The following is a 19035-nucleotide window of genomic DNA, read 5'->3' as shown; positions in this document are numbered from 1 at the left end:
AGATACTCTTACTTCCCCTTCTTTCTATACAAAAGGGAGCATGCAATACACATTCTTAGGCACCTTGCTTTTTTTCACCTAAATCGATCTTTATCAGTTCATCAAGACCTCACTCATTCTTTTTACAGCTGTGAGATACTCAATATGCTCTTTAATCCACTCTTTGGATCCAAATTCTACTTATACTCAAAAACGCAGCTCAACACTCACATCCCTTAGAAAAAAAGCCTTTCTTGTCCACAGTGATCTTCCTGTCATGAACTCCAAGACCACTGATACCTTTGCTTATCCCTTCCCTCCACAAGGAAAATCTTCTTTAAAAGCTTTAAAGGTTTTTAAAAAATCACCTGTTCTCACACCATAAATTTACTCTAAAATCTATTCTGATCTAGCTTCCATCCTCGCCATTCCACTGAAATTATTATCAAATCACTGAGAGCCTCCTTGGCAAATTCAGTGGTCACATAACCTCATTTTATTCAACCTCTAAGCAGCGCTGAACACAGCTTACCCCCCCCCCCAATGAAATATCTCCTGCCTTCTAGGACACCACAGGATACTGTGTTTGATTTTGTGCCTCACAGGCTACTCCTTCTCAATCTTCCTTTGCTGGTGCTTTCTGCTCTGCTCAACTTCTAAATGTCTGTCTCAGCCCACAATCCTGGGTTGCTACTTATCTCTATCAGTTTTTAATATCTCTCAGTTTTCTGACATAAATTGGCATCTTAAGGGCCAAATTGAACCACCCACAGTATTTTCCATGGCCTGCAGAGAATTTTTGTTTTATTATTAATGTTTAATTTTAATTCACCACCAAGGAATTCTGCAGTAGCTATTCCCTCTCCCTATAATATTCAGTCCTCATAATTTTGCATGGCTTCTTAACTTTTAGGTCTTTGCTCAAGAGTCACCTCCTCAAAGACCTTCCATGACTACTCAATATGAAACTTTTCATGATTCCTCTCATTTTCTTGGTTTAATTTTCTTCATAACATTCATTGTTATGGAAACTGATGAATATATGTCCTTTTATTGTCAATCTTCCTCCACCACTATCTCCTCCACTCAGTAATAAGCTTCATGAGAACAGCTTGCTCATACCCAGAATTCTGGAGTCTGGAAAACTGCCAAGAACACAGTAAGAATTTATATATTTGTTGACGGAGTTCCCACCGTGGCGCAGCAGAAATGAATCCAACTAGGAACCATGAGGTTGCAGGTTCCATCCCTGGCCTCACTCAGTGAATTAAGGACCCGGCACTGCTGTGACCTGTGGTGTAGGTCACAGACATGGCTCGGATCCTGCATTGCTGTGGCTGTGGCATACGCCAGCAGGAACAGCTCCAATTAGACCCCTAGCCTGGGAACCTCCACATGCCGTGGGTGCGGCCCTAAAAGGACAAAAGACAAATATATATACATATAAATGTATATAGAATAAATATAAAACTATAAGGTTTTTTCATTTTTTAAAAAATCTGAATTTCCAATTTCTTTTCCAAAAATTATAAGAACTAGAGGCCAATCTCAGATCTGCATTCTTTTGTTTTTAATTTTATTGGAGTACAGTTGGCTTGCAATGTTGTATTAGTTTCAGATGTACAGCAAAGTGAATCAGTTACACATACATGCATTCTTTTTTTTTTTTTTTCATGTAGGTTATTGCACACTATTGAGTAGAATTCCCTGTGCTATACTGCAGGTTCTCATTAATTATCTATTTTATATACAGTAGTGTGTGTCTATTATTCCCATCCTCCTAATTTATCCCTCCCCTCCATGTTTTCCCCTATAGTAACCGTAAATTTGATTTCAAAATCTGTGAATTTGTTTCTGTTTTATGAATAAGTTCAAAAACGATGGTTAGGAATTCCTGCTATGGCACAGAATCCAACTGCAGGAGTTCCTGCTGTGGCTCAGCAGTAATGAACCCCATCAGTATCCATGAGGAACACACGTTCAATCCCTGGCCTTGCTCAGGAGGTTTAAGATTCAGCGTTGCTATGAACTGTGGCATAGATCACAGACGTGGCTTAGATCTGGTGTACGCCAGCAGCTACAGCCCAGATTTGACTCCTAGCCTGGGAACTTCTACATACCAAACCTGTGGCCCAAAAAAGACCAAAAAAAAAAAAAAAAAAAGAATCCAACTGCAGTGGTTTACATTGCTGCAGAGGTGTGGGTTCAGTCCCGCAATGGGTTAAAGGATCCAGTGTTGCCGCAACTGTGGTACAGGTCACAGCTGTGGCTCAGATTCAATCTCTAGCCTAGGAACTTACATATGCCACAGGTGTGGCCATTTAAAAAAAAAAATGGGGGTTCCCATCATGGCTCAGTGGTTAACAAATCCGACTAGGAACCACAAGGTTGCGGGTTCGATCCTCGCTCAGTGGGTTAAGGATCTGGTGTTGCCGTGAGCTGTGGTGTAGGTCATAGACATAGCTCAGATCCCAAGCTGCTGTGGCTCTGGTGGAGGCCAATGGCTACAGCACCGATTAGACCCCTAGCCTGGGAATCTCCACATGCCGTGGGTGCAGCCCGAGAAAAGACAAGAAAAAAAAATTTTTTCAATTTAAAAAATAAATTAAAAAAAAAAATGGTTAGATGCCATGAAGTAGGTGGCAATGCCTTAACAGTATATGTGTCATCAGGCTTGAGGGCCTCTTCCATCCTTGTCAAGGAGAGGGCTAACCTGCTTTCCTTTCTTACAATGCTCATATCTGCATTCTTGAATGACAATAGCTATCCCCTTAAGATGAACCCTATCCTCTCCAATTAGCCACTTTCCTCATCCAGCTCAATTCAGTAACATTTATTGAGGAAGTTTGCACTGTGGCTCAGTGAAAGCAAATCTGACTAGTATCCATGAGGACATAGATTTGATCCCTGGCTTTGCTCAGTGGGTTAAGGATCCAGTGTTGCCTTGAGCTGTGGTATAGGTCGCAGACATGGCTCTGATCTTATGTTGCTGTGGCTGTGATGCAGGCCAACAGCTACAGCTCTGATTCAACCCCTAGCGTGGGAGCCTCCATATGCCTCGGGTGCAGCCCTAAAAAGACCAAAAAAAAATTAATGAACATTCACTAGATGCTAATTATCTTTCAAAGTGTTTCACATTACTAGCTCACACATACACAAAGCCAACCTTATAAAATAAGCACTATTAATACAACAGTTTTAAAGATGAGGAAATCGGAGGCATACAGAGCATACACAACTTGCTTGAGATTTACAATCAGCAAGTGACAAAAACCAAGATTCAAACCAAGACACCATATTTTAGGAGCTTGATTTGGTCATCTCTAATTCTTCTTCTCTTCCTGATGATCCCATCTGGTCTTAGGGTTTAAATATTGCAACTTACTGACAACCCCAAAATTTGCTATATTTCATTAATTCTAAAATGCACATTTTTTCACATTCAATAGCTCTAAAATCAGCATATTTACTACAATTGACAGCAGCACCTTACACTTGCTTTGACAAAGTAACAACCATGGCATGGCAGTCACTGCCTGAGCATGTATGAGCTTGGCTGTTCTTCAATGACATGACTACACAGCTGCAACTCAATATTTCAGGCAACAAACCATTTAAAGGTCATGTAAGGAAGTAGTATGAGTCCTGGTTCATGTCTGGAAACATTCTGTTGACATCTTCTAGTACGATAAGAATGTGCCAGCATCAAAACTTTTAAATAGGTGTTGATGGCTTGAAAAAAAAAATTGCCAGAGATAGTAGTAGAGCACTCTTTCAGAAAGGCTGCATTACTAGTGCTTTTAATAGCACAGAATATGACACTTTATGGATAAAACATGGACAGTGACATCTCTGAGTAGAAAAGTGATTCAGAAGAGTGGATTCTGAGATATGAAAATGGTTTAGGAATACTTTCACCAATTTTTTTGCTTATATTTTCATATTTATGTGTACAGAAGCAATTACATAGATAAAATGATAATTTTCGGGGTTTTTTGGGGGGGCTTTTTTTGTCTTTTTGTCTTTTTAGGGCCGCACCCGAGGCACATGGAGGTTCCCAGGCTAGGGGTCTAATGGGAGCTGTTCCTGCTAGCCTACACCCTAGCCACAGCAACAACAGATCCGAGCCACATCTGTGACCTCCACCACAGCTCACGGCAATGCTGGATACTCAACCGAGAGAGCGAGGCCAGGGATCAAATCTGCAACCTCATGGTTCCTAGTCGGATTCATCTCCATTGCACCCACGATGGGAACTCTAATTTTTGTTATTTTTTAAACTGTTTTGAGAAGGAAATAAGCAGCCCTTGACATCTGAAACTGATCTGACATTCACAGGCAGATCTCAAAATTATTACAAGTTGGTCCAAAGCTTACAAGACCATTTTGTTCTCCTGTTGAACACAAATAATATCAAACAACATAAACCAACCTCAGGTTACTGAGACCACGATAAAATGACACAAAATAAGGTCACCTCATAATTTTTTCTAGGCATGGGTCACCATGCCATCCACAAAATACCCAATCGTAGAAGTGTTCCCACTTCCTGACAGCATCCAATCTAAATCAAGCCCCCACTTCATTAGACCCTCTCCCAGTCACCAAACCCCCAATCCTATAATCAGTTCTTTCTAACACTCTCTTACTGAGACACCCCCACAGTTCCCCATGTGTTCTCCCTAAAACAATCATTAAACTCAACTTGTTAAAACAAGGTGCTTCTAGAGGTCTCTGGCTGGAATGAACTGACAGCTTAAACAAATCTAAAAGAGCTCTTTCAAAAACAACAAACATTTGAAGTCATAAGATTGTATGAATGTATGTACCATAGTTTAATCAGCAGCATTTTTTTCATGGTGCATAAAATAATGACATCTCAAAATCACCGAAGTCTAAGATTTCATGAAATTCTCTATTTTCAATCCAGACTACTGCCCTGAATTCTGCATTTATGCAGTTATGTGACTACCTCACATTTCTATAGGGAGATTGTCTCACACCAACATGTCCAAAAGGAACTCTCAATTTTGTCCTTTAAACCTCTTCTCTAGTCTTAAATATTCTAGTAAACTGCATCATAATCAAGTCTTTTTTTTTTTTCCTTTGGCCACACCTATGGCATGATCATAATCTACTCTGTGCTTAAGCCAAAATTCTAGGACTAGTTGTTGATTCTTTCCTTCTCCCTCTCCCCTCAGTAGCCCCAATATATGCAATCCATCAAGGCCTGAAGGTTCTCTCCAAATATATCTCAAATTTGTCCATGGCTCTCCACCACCACTGTCACCCCTAGACAGAGTCACCTCATCTCTCACCCACACTGCTATAATAACTTCCCTAAATGGTTTTCCAGATTTCACTTTTGCCCCTCTATAATCCACACAGCAGTCAGAATAATCGTTTAAAACACAAATTCTATAATGTCACTCTTCTGCTTAAAACTCTAATAGTTTCCCAATGCTCTTACAATAAAATCCAAACTCCTTACCATGGCAACAAGGCCCTACATGACCTACATCTTGCAAACTCCTCCAACCTCATCTCCTTCTAACTTATTCCTCACTAACTACACTCCAAACATACTAACATCCCTTCTGTTCCCTGGAACTTCCCCAAGTCCTTGCTTGCCCTTAAGTCTATGCACTAGCAGAATGTTCTTCCCCCAGCTCTCTTCATAATTCATTTTATCCTTCCAGTTTCACCTAGCTCAAATATCACCTCCCCGATGAAGCCTTTCCCAACCACCCTACTTAAAATATTTCTACCAATTACTCTTACCTCCATCATAGTACTTATCTTGGTAAAAATTTTATTTATTATCTATTGTCTATCTCCCTCAACCTGAAAGTAGTATCTTTATATGCATTGTTCACCGCTGAAACCACCCCCACCCCCAATACCTAGTACTGTGCCTGGTCAGACCATTGCAACCACTCAACAACAACCAAATTATTTAATCAATTCACTGCCTAATGAGTGGTTCTGTACTGTGGATATGAACAGCTTAGATTAGACTTAATCTTTATCACAAAATATTTCAAGCAATCAGCCACACGCAGAAAAATATAGCAAACACCATTTTGTCTATTATCCACTAACATTTTGAGTTACTTCTTCAGTGGTTTTTTTTTTTAAGAAATTGATATGGGTATAGTTATATAATTACTCAATCCCATTGCCCTTTCTTCCTCAAACATCCCAGCCTTGCAAGTAACCACTATGTTAGAATTGGAGTTTATCATTCCCATTAGTAATTAAATAATTTGTTATTAATTCTTTATTCATGTACAACACAGGTATTCATTACAATACACCATATTATTTTACGTTACATAAATGGTTTCAAATACAATATGAATACATATAACTCTTCAACTTGCGTTTTACTTGACATATTTCTAAACTTTATCCATAGGTGGTTCTGCTTCATTTATTTTAGCTGTTGTACAGTGTGTCACTGTATAAATATACCACAATTTATCCACTCTTCCGTTGATAAGTACTGAGGTTGTTTTCAATATTTTTGCTGTAATGTAATGCTGTCTCCTTGTGCATATGTGGAAGAGCTCAGTGATACTACACTACAAATATCTGCCTCAAGCTCCTCTTAAATCTGTCAATTTTTTTTTCTTTAAGGCTTATGTTTTTGTATCTTAACACATTCTTTTCTCTTCCAGTATTGTATAAATAACCTCCTAGGGAGTTCCCATCATGGCTCAGTGGTTAACGAATCTGACTAGGAACCATGAGGTTTCGGGTTCAACACCTGGCCTTGCTCAGTGCGTTAAGGATCTGGTGTTGCTTAGAGCTGTGATGTAGGTCACAGATGAGGCTCAGATCCTCCAGCTGTGGCTCTGGTGTAAGTTGGTGGCTACAGCTCTGATTAGACCCCTAGCCTGGGAACCTCCATGTGCCATGGGTGCAGCCCTAGAAAAGGCAAAAAGACCAAAAAAAAAAAAAAAAAACCCTCTTATATTTTCTCTTTTTTCAATGTATTTTCTTCCAGTAGTTTTTCTTTATGCATTTAGGTCATTAACCCACCTGAAACTGACTTTTGTCTATGGCATAGGGGAAGATCTTATTTTATCTTTTCACCATTTGAATTACTAATTGTCCCAATACAATCTCCTGAATGGTTCATCCTTTCCCCTATTAATTTGTAAAGCCATCACTACTGTTTAAGTAAGTCTTCATACATAGATAAGTCTACAGACAGACTGTTCTGTTCTATTGCTCTTCGTGTTTCTCTCTCTCATCTAAGGTTTAATGTCAAAATAATAACCCCTTATTCTTGAATAGTATGGGAGAATTCACAAGGCACTTTCAAACCCATTATCCAATACAAACCTCAAAACAATCCTATGAATTAGGTGTCATCATCCACATTTATTTGGAAGAAAAGATTGAGGCTCATAAAGGTCAAGTGAATAATCCATGGACACCAGATAGTAAGTGGAAGAGCAAGGACCCAATCTTATGCCTTCAGTTACCACTCTTTCCCCCTGACTCTCTATTAGATAAGGTCAAGAATAGTTATCTTTCAAACAGCTCCCAAACAGAGGTAGGCACACTGTCCTCACATAACTGAAACAAACAAAAACCTTGATAAATGAACAAACACTTTAACAACTATGGTTTCAGCACAAACGAATCCTTCATGCTTAGCCTGAGAGTAACCCTGACCTAGCCCCACTGGACTCTGGCTGGCCTCTTTGCTAGTGCTCACCTCAAACGCAGATAAAGCTGCTGTTAAAGTCTTTATTTGCTTGTTTTGGGTCATCATTGTGGCTTGCAGAAGTTACCAGGCTAGGGATCAAACCGGAGCCACAGCAGTGACAATGCCAGGTCCCCCACCCACTGAGCCATGAGGGAACTCCTGAAGTCTTTATAGTGTACCATTCCTCCTCACATCAGTGGTGGTTTCTTACCAGTCACGAGTTCTGTAGCCCCAAAGACAGAGTAGAGATGGGAAAACCTGATGGTTCTCTGTGTCTTAGGAAGGGAAGGGAACAGGACTTAGGCTCCCAAACTGGAATTCAACACTAAAACTCACTTAAGCATAAATTATGGAAAGTAGGGGGCGATAGAGAGCTGTCCAACAACTCAGCACCTAGCCTATGTGAGGCAAAAGCAGGTACTCTGCTTTTGTCTCCACCAACGGTCCTCACTGAACAAATAAATGAATTGCTTCACCGCGAGCCAGAATCACCATTTCATGGGCCCTACACAGAGCAATTGAGATTTTTTTTGTTTTTAAAGAGCAGCCTCTGATGTTCCAAACCCAGCCTGGCACTCACAGCTAGAACATTTTATTCTGCTATTGGACATAATCGATCTGACAGAATACCTTGATAAAATCAAAGTCCATTTCATAATTTTATGTAAGCACAAACAAAAACACGGCCACAATGCCACCTACAAAATACCAGACACCCTTCATCTCTTGGCCAAAACAAGTGACTGCAACTTCTCCACCAACTATAGTTTTATTCTTGTGCTAGTCTTCCTTCTCTATATATATGAGATTTATTCAGATACTCAACCACAGAATTGCCCTTATTTTTTAACAGCATCTAATCTAGAGCAACTCCTTGCCTCCTTAGTCTGTCCCCCAATCGTCAGAGTCTAAATCCTACAATCAGTTTCAACATTCCTAATGAGCAAACCCATGGGGTATACTTTCCCTTGCTTGTATGAGTAATAAACATAACTTGTTTAACTAGAGGTGTGTTCTTGACATGCTCTGGCTATAGGGCACCGACATGTGCAACAAGTCAGACAATGTGAAAGTCTATACCTTCTTTCTGGAAAGTTCTCCCAGTCTCCCAACTAGAATACTTCATCTTATTTCTGGAAGTCACCTCTTACTAATGAAAGACAGGTAACAAATCCCTTTAACATCAGGGACCTGGTTCAATATTCAACTTCAGTTCTACAAATAAACACACTCATGCACAAAACTTTTTGCTTGTATATGATAATACGCTTCCTCCTAGATAGAATGCCCTTGGAAAGCTGTCTGACATACTGGAAAATCTGTAGTATTCCACACATGGTAGAGAATTTCTTTTATGAATGGTATTAACATGTTGCTTTAAGCTGAAATAGATGCCTCATAATTAGAGATGGGAAATCTCAGAAAAACCAAAAACTCAATTGGTGGAAAAAGATTTAATTTTTCCCCCAAAAATAAAAGAATTTCTCTCTCCAAAAGAAAATTTCATTCTTTCCCTCCACCTTTACATTTCTTTACCTACAATAAATTCCAAACACATACCTTCATGACTTAAGATCTACCAAATATGATTAACACATGTGTTCATGTTTCTTAACTGAATGATTTATTTAGATCTTTCAGGAAAAATATAAGTATGATGCATTCTTTCATTTTTCCAATTTACATTTTTTTCCACCAACACCACCCAACTTCCCCTAAAAACAGCTTTTTTATTTGTAGCTTCAGAAGCATTCCAGAATATTACACCTGTATTACTAGAGAGGGCTTGCTTTTATTTAATTGGTAAATAGTGCTTAATATTTAATGCTTAACTGAATACTTAAAAGAGACTGCCATAACACATGTTCTGTACTTTTCTTATTGATTGAAGAATCCTCTCTAGAAGGAGACTCTGATCCCTGTCTACAAAGATTTTGTTTGTTTTTTCCTTTTTTATCAAAACTCCCTGGAGCAGAGTAGAGGGAGACAGCACAGAATGTTTATTCATCCTCTGATGCAAAAGTGTAATTCAGCCTGATTTAACACATTAAATGACACACTGGGCAATGCCACAGCCTATTTAAAGGCATTCTGGCCAGTATTTGTCTTTTATCTTTCTTTCTTTCTTTCTTTTTTTCTTTTTTTTTTTTTTTTTAGGGCTGCATGTTTGGGATTCAAGCCACATCTGCGACCTATACCACAGCTCATGGCAACGCCAGATCCTTAACCCACTGAGTGAGGCCAGGGATTGAACCTGCATCTTCATGGATCCTAGTCGGGTTCGTTAACCACCGAGCCTGGAGGGGAACTCCTGTCTTTATCTTTCAATGAGAAAACAGGTTTATAATCCAGAAGCAAAAATTTAAATTCAACATATTCAAGACCACAAAGAGCACCTACAGCTGGCAAGACAATACGCCACATGGGCTGACAGATCCAAACATAAACCTCTACCTCAGAGGCAGAGAGAGTTAAGTGAAGGAGGCTACAGAGTGCCATAGATGTCAAAGAGAGTAGGAAGTAAGGATGACTGCAGAAAGAACATTCCCGATGGAAAATTCCAGTTCCCCTAAGACGAGAATCCTGCATAGTGTGGACAGAGACATGGGGGTACTCAGGTCCTGAAATCTCCACCGTGTAGTAGGCCTCAGTCTGTTCATATGCGGGCCAATGAGATCAAACATAAATGCCCCAACAAGATAATTTTGAAGTTCTCTATGCAACTCAGCAAACCTGAGCTCACAGCCCTGAGAAGGGGGCGGTGGGCGTGAGGTATCTTCTCTGAAGTCTTCTGGACTTCAAAATTAACAAGAATGACACCCACCACTGAATGGCTGGGAGGTGGGTGTGGCCCCTCTGATGCAGCTGAGGGGACTTAACTGGACCTCTCAGGCCAGCAGAGACGTCCAGCCAAGGCCCAGGAAGCCAGTGTCACACGGCACCCCCAACCCGACGAGCTCTTCGCGAACCCCGACGGCCAGGCCTCCAAGGGCCATGCTCAGGTTCCATCAGGCCGCAGACTGCGAACAAGGAGGCGGCCCGGGGCAGCCTCCGCGGCCCACACGGGCCTCACGCATCACCCGAGGCACCCGCAGCCTTCAGGGAGTCGCACCCACAGTCTGCCTAGATGAGGGCCAGTCTTTGCTCGGGCCTGGACGCCAAGAGCGCATCGCGTCGTGGATCGCATAGGCGCACTGCTGGCTCTCTGGCACGCACCCGGACAATGGGGACCAGTATCCCAGCTGGTCCCGGGAGCTACGACCCCGCGAACGTCAAGCCGCCCGGCCTTTACCTGCACGTCACTCAGCTCCACGCGCAGATACAGCTCTCGGTGCCGCTGAGCCCAGTAGACGTGAGGCGTGAGCACCTGATTCTCCATGACCACACTGCCCAGGGTGCGGGGAGACTCAGCTTGCTGAGCCTATTTCCCTCAAGTAGTGCGCGGCTGGAGCCTGCCGAACGCAGGCCGCAAACCCCAGGGCTCCGGAGTGCCTGCTGCCTCCAGATGACCCACGCTCTCGGGCCGCGCCTGCGCAGTGGCGAGCGCGGGGCGGGGGGAGCGGGGGCAGCTGCGCGGGCTCCGGGCCTCGGCTCGAGTCTGGTGGGGGCGGGGCGGGAGGGGGCGGGAGGGGGCGGGCCCAAGAACCCGGGAAGCTCCAGTTTGCTGAGGCGGCCTCCGGAGTTGGAATTGGCTAGTGCGTCGCGGTTCCGTCTCTTCTGGAGGAGGCTTAAAAATAAGCATAAGAGGGGATTCCCACTGTGGCACAGCGAAGTGAATCCGACTAGTGTGCCTGAGAGTGGGGATTCGATCCCCGGCCTTGCTCCGTGGGTTGAGAGTCCAGAGTTTCCATGAATTGTGCTGTAGGTTGCAGGCATGACTCGGATCCCATGTTGCTGTGGCTGTGGTGTAGGCCGGCGGCTGTAGCTCGGAATGGACCCCTAGTCTGGGAACTTCCACATGCCGCAAGTGCGGCCCTAAAAAGCAAAAAAAAAAAAAAAAAAGCATAAAAAAATAAACTCTGGGAGTTCCCGTCATGGCGCAGCGGTTAACGAATCCAACTAAGAACCACGAAGTTGCGGGTTCAGTCCCTGTCCTTGCTCCGTGGGTTAACGATCCAGCATTGCCGTGAGCTGTGGTGTAGGTTGCAGACACGGCTCGGATCCCACGTTGCTGTGGCTCTGGCGTAGGTCGGTGGCTACAGCTCCGATTCAACCCCTAGCCTGGGAACCTCCATATGCCGCGGGAGCGGCCCAAGAAATAGCAACAACAACAACAACAAAAGACAAAAAATAAATAAATAAATAAACTCTGGTAACTCACTAATTCAGCATTTACCTACTCTGTGCCTGAAGCTAAAATCCCGAGCTTCAGGAGTAAGACACAGTACCTGAGGTCTCTTAAAAGATACTAGTAATTGCAGACATAATAAGGATGACGATGGTTATAGGGGAATTGGTGTGGGAGAGGGTGGACGAGTGTTCTCTGAGGGGAGAGTAAGCCTAAGGGCCAGAAATTTCCATAGGGCTTTTCCATAGAACTTTATGCAATGATGGAAATATCCTTTTCTGTGCTGTCCATTACAGTAGCCACTAGCCACATGAGGCTTTTGAGTGCTTGAAATGTGGCTACACAGGTTGAGAAACTGAATTTTTAATTTCATTTACATCTAATTAAATAGTCACAAATTAGTGGCTGTCCTATGGGACAGGAGACTTGTCTCTTAAAATAAGAAACACTAATTTTTGTCTAATTTAAACTATCTCATCCATATCCACATCCATGCCAAGTCTGCTGCAGTGAAGAATCTAAGAGGAAGCAACATTTCTTTGAAAATCAGAAATCTGGGACAAAAATTAAAGTTTCAGTTCTGTTAGCCCCTATTTATTTAGTGAAATGCTGAGCACAGGGAACCAGGGATGAAATGATGCCAGCTCTCAGAAAACATTTAGCTCAGAGGTCAGGTTGTATAAGATATAGAGTGGTTTTTTTTTTGTTTGTTTCTGCTTTTCTTTCTAGGACCGCATCTGCAGCCTATGGAAGTTCCCTGTCTAGCAATCTAATTGGAGTTGCAGCTGCTGGCCTACACCATAGCCACAGCCACAGCAACATGGGATCCCAGCCATGTCTGCAACCTACACCACAGCTCATGGCAATGCCGGATCCTTAACCCACTGAGCAAGGCCAGGGATCAAACCTACATTCTAATGGATATTAGTCAGGTTACCACTGAGCCACAACAGGAACTTCTCCTAGAGTGTTTTAACGTGGGGAATGTGCTGAGCTTACAAAGAGGTGGGAAGGTGGGAACTGAGAGTTATAGAAAAAATGGGCAGACATTTGAAAGCAATCCTTGAGAGGCAGTGAAATGCAAGGAGGAATTTGATAGAGAAAGGAGCAGCATTAGGGCAGTGGAAGCACAAGGCAGGAGTCCAAAGATGAAGAGATATGGAAAGTTCTTTATCCCAGGCATTAATGGCATGGAGGAGAGAGGTTGCCCTGGGTCTGGAAAGACAGGGAGTGAATTAGGAGAGTCTTTGTTTGCGTCAATGAAGTGTTTGTACTATATCCCACAGACATGTGAGAGTCAAGGAAGTTTGTTACAAGAGGTTAGCAAAATCAAATATGTGCTGGGCAAAACAAACTGTCAGTGAGGAGAAATTGGTAGTTAGGCAGACTATTTGGAGATGATGCAATCTGCCTGGTATGAGAATGAAAACAATAACTTTGATAACCTTGAATTTTAAAAATAGAATTTTTTGGAAATGATAAAAGTGTTTTTATTACATTGCTTTTACTACAATCAAATGCAATAGGGGGCACTTGAAAAAAAAACTGAGGTATAATTTATGTATAGGAAACAGGCAAATTTTAAGTGTTCAACATAAGTTGAATCTTTGCATACATTTATACAGGTATAATTAATTATCCAAATCAAGGTTTGGAACATTTCTAGCATCCTACAGTTTGTCAATATGTTTTTACTGCCCATTCCCTACACCCTGATAATTATTATCCTGACTTCTATCACCACAGCGTAGTTTTTGTCTATTCCTTTTGTTTGTTTGTTTGTTTGTTTGTTTCACCTATAGCAGGTGGAATTTCCTGGGCCAGGGATCAAACCCACACCACAGTGTGACTCAAGCCTCTGCAGTGAAAACACTAGATCCTTAACCCACTGAGCCAAAAGCAAACTCCTGTCTATTCTTGAATTTCTTGTAAATAGACCCTACAGTATGTACATTTAGTGTTCGGTTTCTTTCATTCAACATAATGTATTTGAGATTTATCTGTGTTACATAAATTAGCAGTTCATTCTTTTTTGGGTTTTGTTTTGTGGTATAGTATTTCACTATATAAATATAAATTATCCATTTTTCTGATGATGGGCAATGCATTGTTTTTGGTTTCTAGCTATGAACATTTCTGTACTTGTCTTCTGGTTATGTGTGCTTAATTCTTGTGGGTAAATAAATACCTGGAAGTGGAATTACTAAGTCATAGAATATGTGTGTTGAACTTTTGTGGATACTGCTAGGCAATTTTCACAAAGCCTTCTGATCAGTTCGCACTCCCACAAGCAATGTTTGAAAGTTATAGTTGCTCTATTTCCTTGGTATCTTCAGTCTTTTTTTTTTTTTTTTAATCTTTTTATGGCCACACCCAGGCTAGGAGTCTAATCGGAGCTGCAGATGCCAGCCTACACCAGAGCAACAGCAACAATGGATCTGAGCCCTATCCGTGAACTAGGCCACAGCTTGTGGCAACACCAGCTCTTTAACCCACTGAGCAAGGCCAGGGATCAAACCCACAACCTCACCACCACTATATCAGGTTCTTAACCCACTGAGCCACAATGGGGACTCCCAGTCTGATGGTATGTAATAAAGAAAATAGTTTTAATCCAGCATATGTGAACCTTGAGGTTTATCAACTGACCTCTATCCAAGGTGAACTGAATCCAAGGCAAGCAAGGAGACAGAATTGATATTTTGCTTCAGATGCTTCCTAAAAAAAATGTCCAGTGACAGGGGGTTTATCCAAATGGTTCAACTACCACTAACCTATTGGATAACTTCTCTGGGCCTGAGCTTCCATATCCATCAAATGAGAGAGTTAGACTCAGTCCTCTCTAAAGTTCTTATCAGCTCTCCCTAAATTTTCCTGTGAGAAAGACAGCTATTGTTGACCTCGCTCCATGGGAAACCCAGTAAAAATAAACACACACACACACACACACACACACACACACACACACACACACACACACACTGAAATGCAGAAGGGAAAGAGTAGCACCTAGGTAAACTATAAGATAGCAGAGGGGATAAAAAGGCAGAGCACAAGTAGCACTGCCAAGCTAAAGTCAGTAAGGCTAAGGGTTTTATGATAATACCAGTCAAGTGAAAATGTGAATAAAGCACTGTCTTTGTGTTCTGCCTTCCAGAAGCAGCCTCTCCAGTTCTTTTTGGCCCAGGGTCATCTCTCCCTTCTCTGGCCACAGGAAGCATTAGCTGAGTGCTTGCTGTGGATGAAGCACATGCTCTGTGCCTGAGGCTATATGCCTGCCTTTGGGAAGAAGCAATTATACTATTCTCCTTTCTCACCTTTTTACAGAATCTTCTATTTCTGGAAGAAATTTTAGAAATGAGCTGCAGAATTTGGCTGTTTTGTGCCTCCTTCAAGATCACCCAACCAGAAATCTATAAGCAAAACAGGTTATTCAATCTACATAGCCCAGAGCTGAAAGTGGAGAAAGACTGATGGGATCAGCCCAGGCATATATTGGGCAATCTCTGCACCCAGCTCAAAGCCCTATAACCTCCTGGCTATGCCAGGTGGGGAATGGGCATTGCAGTCATTGCTGGAAAAATCTTCACCTCAGCCTGTCAATCCACAATTCACAAGAAGGTGCAGAAGAGTTCCTGTTGTGACGCAGCATAAATGAATCTGACGAGTAACCATGAGGTTGTGGGTTTGATCCCTGGCCTCACTCAGTGGGTTAAAGATCCAGTGTTGCCATGAGCTGTGGTGCAGGTTGCAGATGCGGTTGGAATCCTGCATTGCTGTGGCTGTGGTGTGAGCTAGCAGCTGTAGCTCCGATTGGACCCCTAGCCTGGGAACCTCCATATGCTTTGGGTGTGGCCCTAAAAACCAAAAAAAAAAAAAAAAAAAAAAAAAAGGGTGTGGAGATGACTCCTTCCTTGGGTATGGGGAGTAGTCTTTCCACTGTATTCAATTTGACCTGCCTGATTCTTGGCTTTCTGGGCTGCCGACATGGTTGCCAGATGCAGATAGTTGGTATTTTACCCTCTGGACAAAAATAGTGGAGTAATAACACATTTATGTATAGGGATTTGTTTATGTATCATGAACTATATAATTGGAAAGTATATGCAAGAAACCAATAACAGGAGTTCCCATTCAGTGGTTAATGAATCCAACTAGGAACCATGAGGTGGAGATTTCGATCTCTGGCCTTGCTCAGTGGGTTAAGGATCCCAAGTTGACATGAGCTGTGGTGTAGGTTGCAGACGCGGCTCGGATCCCGCTTTGCTGTGGCTCTGGTGTAGGCCGGCAGCTACAGCTCCGATTGGACCCCTAGCCTGGGAATATCCACATGCCCCGGGAGCGGCCCAAGAAAAGGCAAAAAGACAAAAAAAAAAAAAAAAAAAGAAAGAAAGAAAGAAAGAAACCAATAACATCACTTTCTTGTGGGGAAGGAAATTGGGTGACTGGAAAACCAGCATAGGAGAATATCTTTTTACTGTATACCCTTTTATACTTAAAAAATTTTGAATCACATGACAGTATTGAAAAATGTAAAAAAAGTTTAAGGATCTGGCATTGTCACTGTAGAAGCTGGAGTGGCTTCTGTGGCATAGGTTCAATTCCTGGCCTGGGAACATCCACATACTGCAAGCACAGCACCATCCTGCCCCGAACAAACAAACAAAAAACTTACACGTGACAAAGAAAATTAGTTGGAAAGGCCCTTTTTTGTTATGGGAGCTTGGTTTGTACTATGCCCCCCCCAAATGTATAAAACTGGAAAAACAAACTCTAGCCTATCATACCCTGTAATCAACTGTTATTATTGTGTATTGTATGCTTATGATCTGTTTCCTCAACTAGATTAAAAATCTCCCTGAAACACACACTGCCTTCCTTTCGTATCCTGTAGCATCTAGTACAATGTGTTTCAGAAAGTAGATGCTTAAAATATATTGATGATAATGCCCAGTGATAGAAAAGTTTTAGTGAAATTGGCACAATCATGGTGAATGTAGCTAAAGGTAATATGAATTCATAGAATCATTTTGGAAAGCCATTTTGCAATATGTAACAAGAAAAATGGAGATGTTTATGCTAATTGGCCCTTTAAGTTCTCTTTTGGGATTTTATTCTAAGGAAATAATTTCAAGGAACATATATGCTGATGTTCCTGATGTTACATGGTGAAATTTTGGAAAATACTCAAGAATGACTAAATGGGGTTCCCGTTGTGGCTCAGCGGGTTAAGAATTCAACTAGTATTTGGAGTTCCCATCATGGCTCAGTGGCTGAGGAATCCGATTGGGAACCATGAGGTTGCGGGTTCGGTCCCTGGCCTTGCTCAGTGGGTTGAGGATCAGGCGTTGCTGTGAGCTGTGGTGTGGTCCGCAGATGTGGCTCGGATCCCGCATTGCTGTGGCTCTGGCGTAGGTCAGCGGCTACAACTCCGAGTGGACCCCTGGCCTGGGAACCTCCATATGCCGCGGGTGTGGCCCTAGAAATGGCAAAAAGACAAAAAAAAAAAAAAAAAAAAAGGGAATTCAACTAGTATCCATGAGGATGCAGGTTCGATCTCTGGCCTCACAGCCCACGGTTCTCCAGAAAGGGTTCTCACTTGGCCTTACCACCCTAACTTTCACATTTCTCTGTCTGCTGTCCATTATGTCAGAATATGACTATTTCATGATGCTTTCTCATTTATTTCAGTCTATGACAAGGATAGATCTGTATTAGCCCCGCCATGCTATTTATTGAGACCTCACATGCTAGACAACTTGCCTTTTCCTGGGGAGTTGCTAGTTAGGCTTTGTCAAACACACATGTTTAATTGATTACAAAGAACTACTTTAGCTTATATACAACAAAGGGAAGAACGCAACAAGTTGCCAGCTACCTGTTGGTGTCCTTGTCCCACAAATGAAAAAGGTCACTACTGAAACAAAAGTTGTGTGATACCCAGCTACTGAGGAGCCAGTTATAGGCTGAAGCTAAGAGGTTTTTATATCCTCAGCTCTATTCTGAGGGGGATCAGGGATGAGGCAGAAAGCCCACAGCTCATCAGAACTTGAGGGGAGATGAGAAGCTGTCCCAAGACAGCCCTCCAGGGGAGATTGCCCAACGGTCTTCATAAGCCTCTGGTCCTCTCCAGTTCTAGAAAGATCATAAATTCTTCTGCTAAGACTCAGATAAGCTTCAGTTCCAGCCTTTGCCTGGGAGGCCTATGTAGACTCACGTAAGGTGACCAGGGTACATGGCGGAGATGTTCCCCTACAGCTTTCTCAGGGTTAGAGGCTTTTTAACATTGCCTGAGAAAGAGAAAATAAGACTTAAAACCATGGAATCTGAATTCAAATCTAGTTCAATCCATAATTAGCCGTGGGACTTCAGCAAGTCCTTTACCTCGCTCGGGCTTGTTTTTTTTAAATCCGTAAAATTATATAATTTTTGTTTGTTTGCTTTTGAGGAGGTCTTTTTCTTCTTATCAGGATGTAAACTACACAAAGACAAGGATTTTCCAACTTTATTCACTGTTGTAGCCCTGGTGCTTGGAACGTGACAAGCGCATGGCAGAGATTCAGTAAACATTTGAGTGAATGAAATGAAATGAAAGATGTTTCATTGTAGTTTGTTAGCATGTGGTGGATTTGAAGCCTTAAAACCTATTTTGGGGTGTTTGTTTTGCAGAAAATTCAGGAGTCCCAGTAAAAAAAATGACTGTGCATTTCTTTTAGGGGAACTCAAGTAAAAAAGAGTCTGAACAGAATTTCCTGATGGTGGGTTTAGGATCTGGTGTTGTCATTACTGGGTCTTGAGTCACTGCTGTGGTGAGGGTTTGATCCCCGGCAGGGGAACTTCTGCATGCTCTGGCGAGGCCAAAAAGAAAAAAGAAAAAGAAAAAAAAGCCTGAGCAAAGACTCATTTAACAAGTGAATAATTACATACTGAAGAGTGGAACATGGCACCCTAATGGATCTTTTATTAGTGATGTTATAATAAACCCTAAAGACATACAACTCTGACAAATGGTTCCTAACAATAGAAAATAGGGAAGGCCCAGCTTGTC

The 19035-nt window shown here is 42.1% G+C and overlaps 1 protein-coding gene and 1 non-coding gene across 3 annotated transcripts in view; both read right to left on the bottom strand.

The window, feature by feature from the left end:
• HACD3 (3-hydroxyacyl-CoA dehydratase 3) overlaps positions 1-11219 on the bottom strand; it is a 41581-nt gene extending 30362 nt beyond the window's left edge. For both annotated transcript variants that reach the window (XR_014817234.1, XM_003121729.5), the window contains exon 1: positions 10992-11219. Coding sequence is in view for 1 of the 2 variants with exons in the window: in XM_003121729.5 (XP_003121777.2) it covers positions 10992-11078 (87 nt within the window). In the remaining variant the exon portion in view is untranslated. The remainder of the gene's footprint in view (positions 1-10991) is intronic.
• LOC146406859 (U6atac minor spliceosomal RNA) lies at positions 2589-2714 on the bottom strand. The gene has a single exon (XR_014832472.1). It is a non-coding gene; the product is annotated as a U6atac minor spliceosomal RNA (small nuclear RNA).
• Positions 11220-19035: the final 7816 nt, after the last annotated feature.

Source organism: Sus scrofa, chromosome 1 (assembly GCF_054392235.1).
Source record: "Sus scrofa isolate SSC_HxYL_T2T_F1_AM1 chromosome 1, Sscrofa_HxYL_maternal_Yorkshire_Landrace_v2.0, whole genome shotgun sequence".
Classification (NCBI taxonomy): domain Eukaryota; kingdom Metazoa; phylum Chordata; class Mammalia; order Artiodactyla; family Suidae; genus Sus; species Sus scrofa.
Note: the sequence above shows the minus strand (reverse complement) of the source record. Positions and strands in the feature narration are given on the sequence as shown.